The 18456-nt window shown below is 51.7% G+C and overlaps 4 protein-coding genes across 10 annotated transcripts in view; 2 read left to right on the forward strand and 2 right to left on the reverse strand.

The window, feature by feature from the left end:
* Positions 1–3087, reverse strand: part of Eftud2 (elongation factor Tu GTP binding domain containing 2) — a 41954-nt gene extending 38867 nt beyond the window's left edge. For both annotated transcript variants that reach the window (XM_041635680.1, XM_041635679.1), the window contains exons 1-2: positions 2954–3087; positions 1658–1766 (exon numbers count right to left, since the gene is read on the reverse strand). In XM_041635680.1, the coding sequence (XP_041491614.1) occupies positions 1658–1762 (105 nt within the window). In that variant the 5' untranslated portion in view covers positions 1763–1766; positions 2954–3087. The remainder of the gene's footprint in view (positions 1–1657; positions 1767–2953) is intronic.
* Positions 3088–7485, forward strand: Ccdc103 (coiled-coil domain containing 103). 4 transcript variants are annotated; one of them, XM_041635687.1, is made up of 4 exons: positions 3088–3174; positions 4628–4779; positions 5125–5257; positions 5904–7485. In XM_041635687.1, exons 2-4 carry the CDS (start codon positions 4637–4639, stop codon positions 6339–6341), a joined length of 714 nt encoding a protein of 237 aa, XP_041491621.1. In that variant the 5' UTR covers positions 3088–3174; positions 4628–4636; the 3' UTR covers positions 6342–7485. The 4 variants fall into 4 exon arrangements, with proteins under 4 accessions (XP_041491621.1, XP_041491619.1, XP_041491622.1 ...); XM_041635685.1 differs by lacking the exon at positions 3088–3174 and adding an exon at positions 3317–3389; XM_041635688.1 differs by lacking the exon at positions 3088–3174 and adding an exon at positions 3687–3723.
* A 22-nt stretch (positions 7486–7507) lies between these two features.
* On the forward strand, positions 7508–8814 carry Fam187a (family with sequence similarity 187 member A). The gene has a single exon (XM_041635684.1). The coding sequence runs from the start codon at positions 7524–7526 to the stop codon at positions 8784–8786; it is 1263 nt and encodes a 420-aa protein (XP_041491618.1). The 5' UTR covers positions 7508–7523; the 3' UTR covers positions 8787–8814.
* A 686-nt stretch (positions 8815–9500) lies between these two features.
* LOC121436066 (glial fibrillary acidic protein) lies at positions 9501–18456 on the reverse strand. 3 transcript variants are annotated; one of them, XM_041635683.1, is made up of 10 exons: positions 17999–18456; positions 17055–17115; positions 16747–16842; positions 15598–15759; positions 14640–14765; positions 14228–14448; positions 13312–13355; positions 12863–12982; positions 11478–11563; positions 9501–10922 (listed from the first exon to the last, which is right to left on the reverse strand). In XM_041635683.1, the coding sequence occupies exons 1-10, from the start codon at positions 18451–18453 to the stop codon at positions 10881–10883; spliced, it is 1413 nt and encodes a 470-aa protein (XP_041491617.1). In that variant the 5' UTR covers positions 18454–18456; the 3' UTR covers positions 9501–10880. The 3 variants fall into 3 exon arrangements, with proteins under 3 accessions (XP_041491617.1, XP_041491615.1, XP_041491616.1); XM_041635681.1 differs by lacking the exon at positions 12863–12982; XM_041635682.1 differs by lacking the exons at positions 9501–10922; positions 11478–11563 and having other exon boundaries at positions 12403–12982.

Consider the following 18456-nt stretch of genomic DNA (forward strand, 5'->3'; position numbering starts at 1 on the left):
ACCAGACTGGCCTCAAACTCAAGAGAGATCTGCCTGCCGCTGTCTCCCTGCGTACTGGGATTAAGATTTGCACCACCATCGCCTGGATAGCTTCAACTTTCTTTTTTCTAGAGCGTATTTTTTCTAGCTTGAGCAACATTGCCCTTCACAGCGACTGATGGCAGCCAAAACTGTTTCCATTTTCTGCTGTCCCAAGGATATCATCTCCTTGCTAGCTGACTAATCCACTGCCAAGAAATGGGACGAATCTGTTTTTCATTGACAGTTCTATACGTTTATACAATGACGCTAGCTGTTCTCACCCCATTCCTGTTTCATTTCCACTGAAATCATTCATTCCCTAAAGACCCTACTTCTTTAAATCTACATTTTACTCATGTTCTGAACAATGCTAAAACATTAGAGCCACTTTCAGTGTCTGTTGCCATTTGGATGAAAATGTCCAGCACTTGCTTGTTTGAACACCCAGCCCCCTGGTGCTGTTTCAGGCTGCTGTGCAACATTAGGAAGACGGAGCCTTGAACCTTACAGTCTGGTTCTGGCTTCTGTCCTCTCTGCTTCCTAGCGTCCAGAGATGTGAATAAGTAGCTGTCACAGAACCAACTGCTGCCGTGTGTTCTCCACCATGAGCCACTCAAGTCCTTCAAATCAGGAGCCGCAAATCCTTCCTCCTTTGGTTGGTTCTCATCAGATATTTGTGATGACAAAAAACATAAATCGTACCCCTCCTTTAAAAAACAATCTTCTCACTAATTCTTTAGAGCTATATTTTAGAAACAGGATCTTATGTAGTCCAGGTTTGCCTCAAACTCGTTATGAAACTAAGGCTGACTTTGAACTCTTTATTTCCTGCCCCCATTTCTAAGTATTGGGATTACATAACATTCCTGGCTTTTTTATATAAAGTGCCTTTTGTGAGCCTTAAACTATTCTAAACTCTATCTCTCACTCCTAACCTGGAGTAATAGAAATCTGCCCCCTCCTTTTGTATGCCGCCCCCGAACAGGGTTTCTCTGCGGAGCTCTGGCTGTCCTAGAACTTGCTAGACCAGACTGACCTTGAACTCAGAGATCCACCTGCCTCTGCCTCCTGATGCTGGGAATAAATCTATGTGCCACCACCGCCCAGCTTTGTATGCCACTTTTAAAATCTGAGTTTACAAGGCTGTTCCAGGTGCAAATGCGCTGACGTAGCTGACTGCCCGTCGTGAAAGAGCTCACTCGTGCCTGTCAGGAGACACTGCAGGGAACTAGCAGAGTCCACAGAACTGTTACTAGAGTCCGGATTCCAAGACCATCTCATGAATGAAACTCTCTTATATTCCTGCCTAAGCTTTCAGGGGCCAACACAAAATCCCAATAAAAGTCATGTTATAAAAAAGGCAATATTAGAAATACATGCAGGCTATTACGGGAGCATTGTTTTAAAACGGAGAGGGATAAAGAAAACAATGTTCAGCTGGGCAGTGGTGGCGCACACCTTTAATCCCAGCACTCGGGAGGCAGAGGCAGGTGGATCTCTATGAGTTTGAGGCCAGCCTGGTCTAAAGAGCTAGTTCCAGGACAACTAGGGCTATGACACAGAACAACCTTGCCTCGAAAAACCAAAAAAAGAAAAACAAACAAACAAAAAAACCCCAATGTTTGTTTTGTTTTACCTCATCAAGATCTTTTGTCTCTCTTCCCAGTTCATCATCATCTTCATCAGAATCAAGCTCTGGTCCAATATAATTCCCAAATTCATCATACAAGTCAGTATCCATGATGCTAAAATTCAAGAAGAGAACGGTCAGTATCTGGCAAGTCCTGAAAGCCTGCACCACAGCCTGTCTCCTTTACATCCATCCTTCAGGAGTTAACTCATGACTGACCAACCTACTGAAGAATCTCCCCAGAGTCCAGTACTTTCTCCACTTCTCTGCCTTACTCATTTTATCTATTTGCACACACCCCATTTATGTTGATTTTATTCTCCCAAGACTCCCATCAGGTGATGGCACAAACTTTTACAGAAAGTTGTTTAGGGAACAAGCCAGGGTCACTTCTGCCTCAGAACCACTGGACTTGTCATTCCCATCATCTCGGGCTACTTATACCTTGTCAGCACATTTAACTCAGTTTCTCCTTTAATATCACCTATCTGTCGCTCTAAAAATTCCCCCATACACACTTGCCAAGCACTCCCCCCCATACTAATTGGGTGCTTAGGATCAAATCCTGGGCCTCACACTAAACACTCCACCACTGAGTTATATCCCCAGCCAAGCAAACAAAGCCTTTGCTTGACTAGTACTTGGGGAACGGGAGTGTATATTTGTCACTGATAAATGCTAATAATAAATCGGAGGACAAAACATACAAGAACAATGTATTGCACAAAACAGACCCTCAATAGGCCCTCAACAAGTTTTTCGGGGTTTTTTTGGGGGGTGGGGTGAATTAATAACATGCTTAGTTAAGAAGAGCTAGTCTCTAAATACTAAACCTGCATCTCACCGCTACAACGCAGATCCTCAAAGGAATGCTCAATCTTTTCTGCGTTATCTTTTTGAACCAGACTCAATGCTTAGCCTAGGCTGGCCTTGAACCTGCGACAATCTTCCAGCTTCGGTGGCCAGAGCGGGAGAAATAGGCATTAGCCATCACAGCCAGCTCGGATGCCGAATATTTCGAAGCTTGGCGCTGACGGAAGCACCAATGGAAGTGGGAGTGGCAGGGGTCTGGGTCGTTAGAGCCCCACCTCTCTCCACCCAGGGACGGGATTTAAACCATGCAGGGTATCGAGGAAATGGTGTGAGCGTGTGTTGCGGGGGGGGGGGGGGGGGACTTTCATTCCCTTTCCCACTCCAGGCTTCACTCTGTCCCTGTGTGAAGCGAAAGGGATAAATACTATATAAATCGCCTTCTCCCAAGCTCATGTTCTCTCGTGTCCCAACCTTCCCGAGTCAGCTCACCCGCCTCCTGCTCAGCAGAGCGCTCCCGGTCCGCCGCCTGAGCCCGCGCTTCCGCTGCACGCCGCGACAACGCCGGCGCCAGGCTCCAGGAAGGACCCCGAGCGCGTCGCCGGCCCGCTTCGCCTGAGCGGACAGCCCTTTGCCTGAAAAACGGCTTCGAGGAATGTTGGCCTCTGAGACAGAAACGGGAAAGACCGACTTGTTGGTCCTCAAAACAAAGCGTGAGTTGCTCCCAAGAAAAACAAGGCCGGAGGATTCACGAATCTGACCAGGCGCCTTGGGACACCCTGAAGGGGAGGGCCTTCGGGCGGGCCACGTGGGCAGACTAGTGGAGCCGTTGCTAGGCGACAACCGCTGTTGGGCGGGCGACACACGGGTGTTCGAACAGATCGGGGATTTTCCCCCAAAGCAAGGGGTTCAAGATCGGGGCTGCTGGGTGAGGGTCTAGGGACAGGAAAGGGGACTGTTCTGGTTATTCTATGATGGGGAAGGCTTAGACCTCTTCAGGGAGGTGGGAGGGTGGTGGGAGTCTAAGCTGCTCCCGAGGTAGAGCCTGGAGGAAAGATCATGAACGCAGATGTTTTGGAGAGAACAACCTGCCCTACATAGCGAGACAACCCCCCCCCCCAAAAATGATTGGACAGGATCTGAGACACTTGAGTCCAATTGCTGACTTGCTAACACAGCCCACTTAGCATTCCGCTTCCCCTCGTTGGGGTCGGCGTGGGTGGTGGTGGAGCTTGGGGACCAGCTCATTTCCTGAACTAGAGGTAATCATGAGTGAACTACGCTATCTAGCTCCGGTTCACCAGAATTCTGAGGTGGAGAGAGGTCTCACAAGTGAATGTCAGAGCTCAGACTGGAACGCGTAGATTCTGGTGAAATCAGCCCGTGAGACTCACACCGGGAGGCTGCAGAACTGCAGTGGTAGGACTGGAGTTAATGCCCACTTACCACGCAACCTGTGCCTGCAGCCCTCCGTTGATCAGGGACTTGGGGATGTAGATCATTGAGCTTCTTTTCCCCCTGGGGATGGAAGCCACTGAGCTTTTTCCCTTCTGCCTCTTTCCCTCAACTCCCTGTGTAGTCATTGATTTTCCTTTAGGTGAAAATATTTTTTTCCTCCATTAAAAATATTTAGTGAAGTGTGAAATTCTGTCCTTGAGCTCAAGAATCCTGGTTTCTCTCTCTCTCTCTCTCTCTCTCTCTCTCTCTCTGTGGTGTGTTGTGCTCCATTGTCCATTGTGGCAACAACCTGCCATAGAGAAATCCTATGTGAAAGAATAAAGGTTCAAAAATCTAAATGCTTCCTCAACTGAAACATCCAAATTGTTTGGTGGTGGTGCTGGACATCAAACCCAAGGTCTTGTGTTCGCCAGGCAGACTTCTACCGCTGTGCTAGCCCTTAGCATCTAACATAGTGTTAGAAGCAGAGAACAAAATTGAGACTTCAAACTGGAAGCTTTCTATTCTGTTTTTCTGTGAGAAGCCTTGAATACGTCTTCATCATGCAATTCCATTTGATCTCTAAAGGAGGGAACTAGATTTTTGTAGCACTCCAGGGTACATACTGGGTTGCTTTGGGTTGTTTCACGTTCTGGCAAAGAATCTCAAGGCATCACCTTTACCCTGATGCTGAACCTCTGCTGATATGCTTTCTTCTTGTCTTCCCAGGCCTGAGCCATGGAAAAGAATGATGCGATCAACTTCAAGGCTTTGGAGAGAGAGCTGCAGGCTGCACTTGCTGCCGACGAGAAGTACCAAAGGGAGAACGCTGCCAAGTTACGGGCGGTTGAACAAAGAGTGCCTTCTTACGAGGAGTTCAGGTTGGTGTGCAGCGCAATAATAATCGGGCCCCCTCGGGCATGGTGGGCTACGGAAGTTAAAAACAAACAGTCTAGATTCAGATCATTCTGAGCTCCCATCCCGCCCCCACCCTCTACTACTGGCCAATCTTGCCCAAGCTCCTTAACCAGCTGAGACTCGGTTGCGTCTGTAACAGAGAAATGGCTGCTACAGTTGTTTGAGTTATCACGTGTAAGCACAGCATGTCGCCCGTTTGAAGTGCTTGGGTGCTGTTAGCCAACTGTGCCACCGTTGCTGCTGTGACCCCAGCCCACATGTGCTCCACATTCGGGGAAACGAAGTGTTAATCTCTATCTTTGAACCAGAGGTATTGTCCTTGCATCACACCTGAAACCTCTGGACCAGAAGGACAAGATAAGGGGGAAAGGACTTGTGCCCTGGAACTGTCACACTACTAGGGAAAGGACTTTTGAGGATGTGGCCACTGAAATACCCCAGGTAGGTGCAGGCCAACCTCTTCAGCCCAGCAGGATTTCTCCATGCTAAAGCTATGACCCTGTCTTCTTACAACACACACCACTTCCTTATGTCTCCCGGAAGCCAACAGAAACAGGCTTTCCCCCTCTAATCCTAGAACAGCAATCAGATGGTGGGACTGGGATGAGCTGGGCTCGGCAGTCCTGCAGCAGTCCTTCTGAGACAGGTGGGAAATAGTTTAACAACCCTGCGGCAGTATCCGAGGGGGACCTAGCCTGACAGACCCTTGACACTTTGAATTCCTTCTTCTCTGTCAGAGATTGACAGTAAACTCCCCCCCCTCCCCACCCCACCTCCTTTTCTCCAGCAAGCTCTGACTTACTCTAAAAGGCCAAGAGCTATGTTTCCTTTCTCAGGAGGAAACCCCAGTACAAAGGAGACCTTCAAATCATAGCCTGGATCCCTTGGGCCCTCCTCCCTCCTCCCTCCCCAGCTCTTTTCCTCCTCCCTCCCCAGCTCCCTCGTCTGAAAAGGAGGCCGCAGAGGCCAGCCTTCCCAGAGCTCAGGGAACAATTGCAGCACCAAGATGAAAACTTATAACCCCCCTCCCCATCACAGCTGCAGAGTGGCAAGCTGAGCTCCGGACTTGTTTCCCTTTGTAATGCAGGAGACATCACCCTTCCAGCCTGCAACCTCTGCAGAGTTTTACCGTGATTGGCGTCGGCACCTAAGAGGTGGACCAGAGCGCTACCAAGCCCTGCTTCAGCTTGGGGGTCCCAAGCTGGGCCACCTCTTCCAGATGGATGTAGGCTTTGGACTTCTTGGGGAGCTGCTGGTGGCACTGGCTGAGCATGTGAGGCTAAGTGACCGGGCGGCAGTACTAGAGATCCTGCACAGCTTGGCTAACACGGGGCGGTTCACCCTGAACCTGAGCCTGCTGAGCCAGGCAGAGCGCGAGAGCTGCCAGCACTTGTTTCAGAAGTTACAGGCCATGGGCACCCCCAGACCCATGCAGGAGAGGCTCAGCTTGGAGGAGCCATCTGCTGGGCTGCAGGGAGAGGAGGGGCTCCTACAGGAACTGCGAGGGCTGTATGGGCTCCACTGATGGAACTGGCTGCCCTCAGCATTCCCCAGTGGTCTCAGAAAGCATTTTTTTTTATTTTAAAATAGACTTGTTTTATTTTATGTGTGTGAGTGTTTTGCCTACATGTATGTATGACCACCAGGTGTGTACCTAGTGCCTGAGGAGGCCAGAGAGGGTATTGGAGCCTCTAGAAGTGTAGTTACAGATGCTTGTAAGTTACAGATTGTTGGAAGCTCCCATTTGAGTGCTGGAATCGAACCAACCCCATTCCTCTGGAAGAGCAACCGGTTCTCTTAACCACTGAGCCATCCCGCCAGCCCCTTTGGAACGCATTTTGTGTTGGTATCTTGGGTTTTCTGCAGAGGTATTGAAAGAACTATCGTGAGAAAGCCGCACCTACTTCCTTTTCAAGTAGTGGGCTTGCCCACTTCTCCAACCGGTAATTTTATCTATGTGGCTCCCCAGGATGCAAAGGGCCCTACTGGTTTAGAGTGTTTTGCTCCCTACCTTATGAGTTGGCCACGTCCCTAGCCTTGAGAAGTGGGTGTGTTTGCAACTAAATTCTGGCCACACAAAACTCCCTCCTAGAGGGAAAAAATAAAGCAAACTCACTGACCTCTGATAAAATATAAACACTGATCATAACTCTTAACCAGAATATTTATAACCCAAAGCCAGTGAATGAACAGCCAATCAATAATAAGCAAAGGCTCCTTCATTTGAGATGCAGAATTTTCCCCCAGAGGCCTAGTTCTTTCTCAGGTTGAGCCTGGGAAATCCCCAGTCCATTGGCTCAGGTCTGGCCAGCATCCCAGATGACCAGAGGGTTTCTGTCCTATCTCTCAGATTGCTGAAGGGATATTCTCCAGGGTAGGCGGGGCCAAGGGTGCTTAGAGCTCATTCTAGTTTCCCTTAGCCCATTCTTAGGTGAGTGCCAGTGTTCTAGAAAGATGAGAGAGTGTTAGGTTCTAGAATGACCCCCCCCCCAGATCAGTCCTGTGCATTAGAATAGCACCTTGTACATCAGCTGGGAATAAATTGTCTTGCATTGGCTCTCTCCCCTGCACTTTCTGGCTTCTTGTACTGGTTGTTTGAACCTTTCTTTATGTAGTGGCCTCCTCTCAGCAGTGATTTCTAAAAAGCCACAGGTCTTTGGTGCCCTGGGCTTTGCCCTGGCCCCTCAAGACCCTCCTTCCTACAAGCATGAGGCTGGCCCACACCACTGTGCTCTTGTGTGCCTGGGTCAGTCTCCAGGCCTTTGAAATCGTGGAGAAGGAGAACATCTTTCAGAGGACGCCCTGCCCGGCTTTTTTGATGTTTGATAACGCTGCCTATCTGGCTGACATGAGCTTTGAGCTTCCCTGCCACTGCAAACCTGAGGATGTTTCGACCGTGGTCTGGTATTACCAAAAGCACCTGGGGAGCAGCCACACTGTTGTGCTTACTGACTTCGATGGGCGGTTGCTCACAGAGGCAGCTCATGTTCGAGCAGGCAGCAGCATGCTGGTCCGCTTCAGCATCCGCATGTTCAGCCTGTTGGTTTTCCGGGCTCAGTCAGAGGATTCAGGCTTATATTTTTGTGGCACCCACAAGGGGGACTATTTTTATGCCTATGATGTGGACATCCAAAGTCATGAGGGAATGGTAGCCACGTTCAAGGACAAGGGCCAGGAGCCATTGCCAGATGAATACTACGGAAGCCTCCATGTCTTCACTACCTTCTGGGAGTGGACCCCCTGTGACCGCTGTGGGGTGCATGGGGAACAGTGGCGCCTTGGACTCTGCTACCTGCAGAACCCTGGTCTCTCCCCTCGGTACCTGAAGACACTGCCCGACGTTGTGTCCTGTGGCTCTCGGGCTGTGCCAAGGAAACTGCGCATCAAGACCAGGTACCACACACCTGAGCTGATGATCAAGAGCTGCCTAGTGTCCTGTGAGAAGAGGACTCAGGTCCAGAAGGGTGTGCTAACAATCTACAACTACGTGTCCAAACTGGGCAGCCGGCCCTGGTTGCCTCAGGTGCCCATTCAATTCCATCAGCAGAGGCTAGGCCATGGCCTCATCATCTCCTGTCCCGGGGCCAGGCCAGAGCATGCTGTGGCCTGGGACAAAGACCATCAGCCCCTCTACCGCACACAGTACCTAAAAGGTGTCAACAGATCCATGAGAGTGTTCATCGACCATGGCAACCATCTCCATATCCGCTTCACCCAGCTGAGCGACCGGGGCATCTATTACTGCTGGCGGCAAGGGTTGAAGATCGCTGGGTTCCGGTTGGGAGTAACATCTCGCGGACGCTACCCAGCCTCGCTCTCAGACCCTGAGACTCGCATTGCTGTAGAACTCACCCTGGTAGCCTACCTGCTCATCACGGCCGTCTTTGTCACCATTCACATTTGTCGTTGCTGTTGCTACTCATTTTGCCATTGTCCCAACTTCTCAACCCATACCCTTCTCCAGCTGTGAAAACTAGTTGTATTTTAATATGTTTGTTAAATGATACCAGATGCTTCTGAATGGGCACCTTGGGCTGGGACACGTGACAAGGTGAAGTACATACAAGTCTATTATTTACAACTTACCCCCCAGTTTCATGGGAGGCGCCCGAGTCTAATCTAGAAAGTGGAGAAGCCTGAGGGAGGTCAGAGGTCAGAGACTGGAGTCAGAAGGGAAGTGGACAGGTACATGTGTCTTCTCACATCACACTCAGGTTGCACGAGGAAGTGAACCGATACCCATCAGGTCACCCATCAGTGTCATTGACATTGGAAGTGGTTTGCCTTTAAGGACTACTGCTGGGCTCTGGTTGAACTGGATGGGGTGGGATGGAGAAAAAGGAAGAAAAGTGGAGGGAGCAGTTGTGTCTTCCTCTGCTTCCAGTTGTTCTGGGAAGAGCAGAGCAGCAGGCATGAAAAAGATGAAGGTAAAGACAGGGACCAGAAATGGGTGAAGAAAGTGGAGCTCCAACACAGGATTTTCTTGAATGGTGGCACCCAGGCTAGGGATTGGGCATGAGAAGAGGTTCTGGGGCAAAGGTCATGGCACCAGGGCTCCGTAGGAGGCAGATTTGACAGGCGGCAGCAGCAGTAGAAGTTCAGGATCTCAGTGCTATCTGTGGTGATGAGCAAGTTGATTGGTCTTCGCCCCACCTTCTGAACAAATCAGACCCACTCTGTGGAAGGCTGTGACACATGTCTTTATTTCTTCTTAGTGAGCAAAGGTGACAGCGCTGTTCTGAAGGTTAGTAGAAGTGGCAAGGAGTGGGAGGAGAGGGGACAATGTCCTGGCAGGAGGAAGGGCCCCCACTCTCCTTTTTTGACCTTAAAGGGGAGGAAAGGGCAGTGGAGCGGACACTTTCAGCCCCATTTCTGGGCACAGTTTCCCATCACCTGCCCACCAGCCAGCCCGGGAGAGGGTGCTCTGGTGTGGAAGGGCAGTCTGACGTCACTTGCCTCTAGGCCTCTTGAATATGAGCCAGTCCAGTAGGCTCATGCCTTAGTTTCTCAAATTGTCAAATAGGATGATGCCTAAAATATAGGTAGTATTACGTATATGCATAAGAAAGGACACGGACCCCTGCCTTGGAGAACAACAGCTTGTAATTATGAGATGGAGAACCTCAAAAGGGTGGTTGTGGTTTCATCAGGGTTGAGAAGCAGCAGTCACGGGGCAGAGAACTGAGCGGGTAGGGACTAGGCAGCCAGGAACAGACCTTCACTACTGAGGTACAGCTGTACCCTGCCCAACGGACAGAAGTCCCTCCCTCCTGTCTCTTCCCACTCCAATGTCCGAATCATCTCCGCCCGTGCCGCTGGCGCTCCTCCAGCCTGAGTAGGGGAGCCTTCCAGGGCTTGAGCTCTCTGCACCCACATTTAGGGGCCAGGCACCCCACCTATACTCCCTCCCAGTACTACTTGCCTCTCCACTTATGCTATAGACACCCCCCTCCAAGTGCTGAGAACCAAGTTTCCATATGCTCACAGGCTGCTGAGCTGCGTGGCAACCCAGTGGGGTTGAGACATAAGTCACCATTCTGGAGGACCCTCGGGACTGCCTTAGTGGCCATTCCGGGTAGCAGGTCTGCCCTACCCACCCCTCGATCAGTCAGGGCTTTTCCAGAAGCATAGGTCTCTGACTAGAGCTACTTTGCCTTGGGACCTCCCCTTTCTGTCTGACTTTCTGTCTCCCTCCAGCAGCCTGTGAAAACTCAAAGTCCAGTTCCCAGAGCCTTCTAGCTCTAGCAACAGTTTCCATAACAACAAGGATGAAGGAAATGATTCGTTAAGACTCCCTGCTCTGCCCAACTTTCCTCTTTCCTTCCAATTCTAACCCAGCTGCCGGCCCCTCCCCTCCTGACTGCCCCTTTGGGGTGAGTAGCCTGTTAGTTGGAGGCGCAGGGTATGTGCCATCTGTCAGGCTGAGTAAGGACTGAGTCTTAGGCAGCAGACAGGCATGAGAACAAAGGGAAGGGGAATGCCGACATGGACGGGAAGAGGACTGTCTGAGGAAGAGCTTTGGGCCCTTCATGCTGTGTGGCAGGAGCCAGCAGGTGGGCACCCCTCACACCACATCCTTGTGTTCCTGCTTGGACTCCTTGATGACCTGCAGGGGACAGGGAAGGTGCACAGTGCACAATTAGGGACTGACACAGCTTCTGGAACCATGTGCTAGGCTGTGCATCCCAACGCAAGTCCCCAACTGTCCTGGATATGTCTTCCCTTGACTGTCATTGTAATTACATCATGCTGAGGTCCAGTTGGGGTGTGAAATGCCACTTATAAAGCATTGAATGCCATGCCTGACACTATGGCATAAGAATAGTTATTTCTACCGCCACCGCCACCCCATGCATGCTGTACCTATCTCTTAGTCCCATTCCTCTCGGGAAAATTCCTTTGAGTAAAATTTGAAGGCCTTTTCTTTCCCTAACTGTCCCAGTCAGAGCTGGACCCTCAGGTAGGCTTGGTACATGGGTTGTCCTTAACCCACCACCTGAGGAAGGGCTGGGAAAGGAGAATTACATTCAAGGTCAGTCCCTTCTTCCAGAGCTCCACTGGGAGTCCCCAGTACTTAGCTAAGAACCTTCCGTGAACTAGTCCCAGGCTTTTCCTAGTCTAGCTTCAAGAACTCCTGGGGCCAACCAGAACCTTTCCTCACCTCACCATCACGCATCTCCACTGTCTTTACCACGATGTTCCTCTTGAGGTGTCCCTCTGATACGGACTTGGTATCCAAGCTGGTTTCTGCAGGTGTGAGGAGAGGAAGCCTCCGTGGGCTCTTGGGATACTAAGCATCCTGTCCTGTGCCCAACTTCCCCATCATGTGCCCAGGGTCATGACTACAGGGCTATCTAACTAGGCAGGGAGAGCCTTGACTTATCCAAAGTGACTGGAGTCTCCCAGCTGCTCCCCAGTGTGGGCACATCCTGCTGCCGCCCCCCTCCCCAGTGTGGGAACGTCCTGCTGCTGCCCACCCAGTGTGGGTACGTCCCACTGCTGCCCCCCATTGCGGGCACTTCCTGCTGCCACCCCCCCTCTCCAGTGTGGGCACATCCTGCTGCACCCCCCTCCCCAGTGCGGGCACGTCCCTCTGCTGCCCCCCCCCCTGCGGGCACGTCCCGCTGCTGTCCTGTAGCCCACTTGGCCTTCTGTTCTGGTACCTGGCTTCCTGACAACCAAGGGCTGCACCAAGAAAGAAACCTCAGTCTCCTCTATTACAAAAAAGGGTTCACGGTGCCTACTCTCCTAGGAAATCGGGGCGGGGGGGCAACTAATGTGTGTTAATGTATTGCACAAATGAGCGATTTATGCATGTGGGACCCGTCCCCATTCCTACCTTTTTCTGTCACTGGTCTGGACTCCAGTGACCTTTGACTGTCTTACATTTGGCACTCTTACCTCTACCCGGTCAGCATAATTAACTTTCTATTGCTGAACTACATCCTGAAATATGTAAGGCCAATATTCCCAAATGGAATTTTCCCCTGTAACCAAGAATCATTTAAGGGCCACATACCAGTAAAAAGCAATTTGGTCAGCCCCCCTTAGAGAGAAAAATGTAACATGTCACACTCACTAATATTTAAAATGAAGAGTTGGGAACATAAAACTTTATTCACTACAAGAGCAGCAGTCTAGAGGGAACTAGTCCTCTGGGCTGAATCAGCGTGAGTGAAGCAACAGAGCCTTGGGGACACATGAATCAAACACAGAGCCTGCCCAGAGGCTCTGCGAGACCCAAGGGGACCACCTAGCGACAGAGAAGAGGCGAGGCAGAGGCTGGCATTTGCTCAGAGGCTTCAGAGCCTCTCATTTAGTTCCCAGGGACAAGCCCCCTTTATCATGGGCTAGCTCTGTCCGTATAACCTAATTACACAGAACCAGGACCTGGACTGGGGACTGAAGCTTCTGGGAAAAGGTACCAGTCCTTTAGAGGAGGCCTGGGAGCAAGAGGCCGAGAGGACTGGGGAAATAGGCTTGGGAAGGCTTACTCCCTGTCAAGCTGGGGAAAGCGCGCGACTGAAAAGCAGGTATCTATCTAACCGAGAGCTGGCAGGGCTCCATTTACAATCTGGTGAGCCTGTATTGGGATAACTTGTATTGTGAGCCTTTTGAGATGTCTTGTGACTTTGTGGCCTTCCCCTTCTTTGGTGCCTTTGCCCCCTGTAGTGACAAGCAGTTCAAAACAAAACAAAACAGAAAACATTCAGAAGGGCAGAGCTTGTTCAAGGCCAGCAGACCTGGCATCAGTGGAGACATCACCGGTTCTGCAGGGGCACAGCTAGGGGATGGGGGCCCAGGGCAGAGTGAGACAGGAACAGCTATGAGCCCTAGGATTCTGTGCACTGTCTAGGATCTCAGTGGTGGAGGGTCATAAGGGCTCCCAAGGAGAACCCAGATCCCTTTGTCCCCAGTTCCCAAGAGCTGTCCACAGGCCTGGGGGAGGAGGTGGGAATTCAATACCCTTTCCCACAAGGCCCCATTATACTGACCTCGGATCTGCAGGTTGGAGAAAGTTTGTACAGGGATAGTGATGCTGAAAAACAGAGGAAGAATAGGGATGATGAGGTCACCTTGAGACATCCCCAGGTCCTGGTCCAGGGACAGCATGAAACTCTCAAGGTTCTTTGCCAGGCCAGTCTGACTCCATTCCCGACATCCCCTAACTCTCTCCTCCCTCCCTCCTTCCCTTCCTCTCTCTCTTCTCTGCCCCCAGCTCTTTCAGACAAGATCTCTCTATACAGCTTTGGTTGGCCTAGAATTCAATATATAGACCAGAGTGTCCTCAAACTCAGTCATCTGCCTGCTTCTTCCTCTCAAATACTGGGATGAAGGCCATGAGCTACCATGCCTATACATACATGACTGCAGAAGTGGGTGTTGGATCTCCTGGAACTGGAGTGTTACCACAGGACATTGCAAGTATCAAACGGCTGCCGGGAACCTGACCCCTAACTACAGAGTAACCTCTCCAGTCTCCACCACCTAACTTTCAACCCAGAAGCCAATACTCTCCTGGAGCTGAAAAAGTCTGCAGGAAGCTTATGCATTATCTGCCCGTAGAATACCTCCAGGAAGGAGAATGGAGGCTTGGAAAATGGGAGGAGCAAAAAAATGGTCACAATAGCTCCAAGGATGTAGAACAAACCCATCAGACCTTGGGAAGTGCCATCTTTGTGGCCAGTCTTGGGGGTCAGCCGCTTAGTTTGGGGAATAACTCAAGTCCTCAGCCCTGGTACTTAATATTGGTTGAATACGTATCTATTCTTCAGACATTTCTTGAATAGCTATTGTGTGTTAGGCTGGACTCTGGGGGTGGGAGGGGACACAAAACTGGAGTACTGAAGGGAACAAGAGGAATTGCAACTCCAGAGAGACAACAGTTCCCTAGGGCAGTGATGAGCTCACCGGTTTTCCTCGCCCTCCAACAATTTCCTATAGGTGGCAATCTCGATGTCCAGGGCTAGCTTGACGTTGAGTAGATCCTGGTATTCCTGTAGGTGGCGAGCCATCTCCTCCTTGAGGCTTTGACCCTCCTCCTCCAGCCGGGTGATCGCCTCCTGGTAACTCACTGACTCTCGTGCATGGCGCTCCTCTTGTTCACGCATTTGCCTCTCCAGGGACTCGTTCTGCCGGATAGAGCCGACGGATCCAAGAGTCTGGCGATTCTAAGAGGCTTCGAGGCTCTGCCCTGGCCCCCTATGCCGCTTCCAACTTTTCAGATATCACCCTCCCTCCCAACCCCCGACCCCAGTCCCCTTCCAGCAACATCTTGGGTGGCGCTGCCCACATCCGACCAGCGGTGCCTGCCCGCGCTCACCGTGCCACGTAAAGACTCCAGGTCGCAGGTCAAGGCCTGCAGTTGGCGACGATAGTCATTAGCCTCGTGCTTAGCCTGGCGGAGCAACTCTGCATTGCGGGAAGCTGCGTCTGTGAGATCTGCAAACTAAACCAAGAGAGGACCTGAAGTTGAAGGGAGGACTGGAGTCTCCCAATGGCACAGTGCGCAGACCAGGGAACTGCCTAGGATGGGGGATACACATGGTCTCTGGAATATCAGAAAAGTGGGGTCGACCTCAGGAGTCGCCCCGCCCAGGCCCCGCCCCGGGAGCATCTGTAACTGAAGGATTTATCAGGCCTTCATCTTGCTCAGGCTGTCACTGGCTTAGGCAGTTCACACCGGGCTTGGTGCCCTGGGTCAGCGGCATCTCCAGTCTGCTCTTTGTGTCTCAGGCCTCCCGACAAAGCCTGTTCTCCGCCTGAGATGCCCTTCCCTCTTCTCTTGAGTCTCTAGGCTGCCTGTCTAGCACAAGACCCAACCCCTCACCTTCCCTGTTTCCCACAGTCTGTATGAACTCTGACAGCACCTTGACCAACTGTTTCTGCAGCTCGGGAGTACCCGGCACACAGTAAATGTTCAGGAGCACAGGACACAGACTGGCAGAGGTGCCAAAAAGGCAGCGTTTCAAATGAGATGGGTTAGAATGGGCAGCTTTATCCCTGTATCACTCAGGAGTTGAGACCAGCCTGGTCTACATGAGACCTTGTGTGACATTGCAAGCTAGTCAACCGTTTAATCTTGCTGGTTAAAAGCAGTTGTCATAATAACAATTAGTAGTTTGGGAAGTAGCGGTGCCTGTGTGGTCCTGGGCAAGGCATCTCACTTCTCTCAGAAAGGCTGGTCACCTATATGGGTGCTTTTCCAAGCCTCCTTTCCTTATTCTCCAGTATGGATCCAGGAAGGGCTGCCTGGAAGAGGCAGGTTGGCCCACAGGTACCTTGGACCGATACCACTCCTCAGCCTCTTGCATGTTACTGGTGGCCACTGCCTCGTATTGAGTTCGAATCTCTCTCAGGGCTGCTGTGAGGTCTGGCTTGGCCACATCCATCTCCACGTGGACCTGCTGTTGGGCCAGCTGCTCCCGGAGCTCTCGAACTTCCTAGTAGGGTAGAAGAAGGGTATGGAGAGTATGGAGGCTCTAATCTCAGGTCCAGGCTACCGCTGGGGGTTCTCCTAGCATCACACTCCTGCCTGCCCAGCTATGGCACCAGCTCAGGGAAACAGGGCAGTCTTTACTGGAAGAAGCATATGACCTAACCTAACAGGCATGCGCCAAGCTCACTGGCACACACCTTTAACCCCAGCATGTGGGAGGCTGGATCAGGCAGATCTCTATGGGTTTTGAGGCCAGATTTGTCTACACAGCATGTTCTAGGCCAGTCAAGGGTACACAGTGAGACCCTGTCAAAAAGTGAAAATAAAAACCCCAATGTTTATGGCACGGAAGTCTGAGGGCGTCTTCCTCCCAGAGCCGCAGAGCCAGGACCCAGGCATGAATATTGACTATGTCTTGCATCCAGGCCCTGAGGTCAGAGAACAGAGGTGTGTGTGTGTGTGTGTTTGAGACAAGGTCTCATGTAGACCAGGCTGGTCTCAACTTTTCTGTGGAGCTGAAATTAGCCTTAAACACTTTGAGCCTCTTACCTCTACCTCCCAGGTTCTGAGAAGTGTGCCACCATGTCCTCAGCGGGGTTTTCATGAGGGTCCCATCTTGCTGGAGACAGGTGGGGGAGAGGGTGAAACCAGAGAGGCTGTGTGACTTTGGGGTGTTTGTTAAAAAAACTTCTCTGGGTTTCAATGCCCTCCTCGTTGTGGAAGGGGACCACAAGAAGGGCTCACAAAGCTGATGAGGAGAAACCAAAGACCTGGCCTTGTGCTTCTCAGACCACGGTAGTGGGGGAGGGATGCGTGCATTTTCCAGGGGTAGTAGACACTGGAAAGCATCTCCCTTAGCCTCTCGTCTTCACTCTTTCTCTTCCACGTTCTTTCTTCCTGACAGTTGGTGTCTCTGTTTCTCTGATTATTTCTCTCTCTTTCTCTTACTTACAGTTACCTGCTGGGCCTCCCTCCTTCCACCTGGCCTCACCTCCTCATGGATCTTTCTCAAGAACTGGATCTCCTCCTCCAGCGACTCAATCTTCCTCTCCAGATCCAGACGAGCCATGGTAGCTTCATCTGCCTCCTGGGATGGGAAGAGGACCTTTTTGACCCCAGAGTCTACCTCACAACAACCTCCAGTTTTGTCTTCCCTGTCCTTGTGGGGCTCTGCGAAGCAGGCAATTGCTGTGGAGGTTAAGTTCAGGAATTGTGTCTGGGTGGACCGCCATTAACCTCCCTGTTGTCCATCTGTCCAACCTTTCCCCCCTCGCTGGCCATCCCTCCCATCTCTCTGACCTGTCTATAAGCAGTCAGGTTATTCTCAGCCTCCAGCCTCAGGTTGGTTTCATCTTGGAGCCTAGGATAGGGGACACAGATTTAGGGTTTCCTGAGGACTCTCGGATCCATGTCCCAACCTCTCTGGAGGTGACTGTCATAAAACACTCTCACAGGACCCCACAGAGTGGCAGGAGAAGTAAACAACAGAGAGTTCCGAGACAGAGGCCTTGGCTGAGAGAGTGAGCAGCAGATAAGGGCTTCTGCTTTAACTCATTACAGAGGCGCCTTATCAGAGTCGGTGCAGCTGCTCATGCTCTCACAGACGAGCCCACCACCATGTGCTCTCTGTGCAGACACCGCTGCACCTCCTGCACCAGAGGGGCCCACGAATGTCCACCATGCAAAGCACCACGCCCCACAGTTCGACCCCTGGTCACCATCTTTTAGGACAGATCGTATCATGACCGCTACTTCACAGCTATGACGATCAGAATGACTTGAATGCGGTCAAAAGCTGGTGACAGACCGCCATCTGGGATCTGCACCCAGGCCAGCCTGCTCTTCCTTGCATTTCCTATATTTCAGAGACCAGAGCCTCCTTGTGGGCACAGATCTCCATGCTGACCATTCCCAGTGACAAATGAATGCAAGGGCAGAGCACCCGCTGGCTGGTGGCCGGTGCCATCGCTACCCACACAGCCTTCCTCAGTGTGGAGGGGCCCCAGAGTGCCCAGCTCCCTGGCAGCAGACCTTTGGGAAACAGATCCCTGAAGGTTTGGTCTTGTCCTGGCTATTTCCATCATATTAGAGAGCAAAGACAGCTCTCCCTTTCCAGGCATGGGGAAATACATATAGCAGCTGAGAGACCCTGCCCTTGACAGAATCAGTACCCTTCCTTACAGGCACCTTTCTCGGGTCAGTCTCACTGCTCAACTAGCCGTTTCCCCTGTCCCCTTCCTCACTTCTGCCTCAGGGTGCTGAGGTCCTGTGCCAAATTGTCCCTCTCCACCTCCAACCGGGTACTGTTGGCAGTAAGCTGGTCCAGCCGCAGCCGCAGCTCCCGCAGCTCTGCCTGGTAGACGTCGGCCAGTTTGGTGGGCTCCTTGGCGCGAAGCTGGTTCAGCTCAGCTGCCAGCGCTTTGTTCTGCTGTTCCAGGAAGCGGACCTTCTCGATGTAGCTAGCAAAGCGGTCATTGAGCTCCATCATCTCCGCGCGCTCACTGGCCCGAGTCTCCTTGAAGCCAGCATTGAGAGCACCTGCCAGGGAGAAATCCACCCTGGCAGGGAGTGGGGGAGGCATTCGAGCTAGAGAGAAGCGCGGGATGGTACCCAGGTGGCGGCTGGGACCCAGACCCCTGACCACCGTCTCGGTGGAGGCATAAGAGCGACGTGCAGAGGTGATGCGTCTTCGCTCCATCCT

The sequence above is a fragment of the Microtus oregoni genome, unplaced genomic scaffold (assembly GCF_018167655.1).
Source record: "Microtus oregoni isolate MIOR12 unplaced genomic scaffold, Mior012 000048F_ref0000485, whole genome shotgun sequence".
Classification (NCBI taxonomy): domain Eukaryota; kingdom Metazoa; phylum Chordata; class Mammalia; order Rodentia; family Cricetidae; genus Microtus; species Microtus oregoni.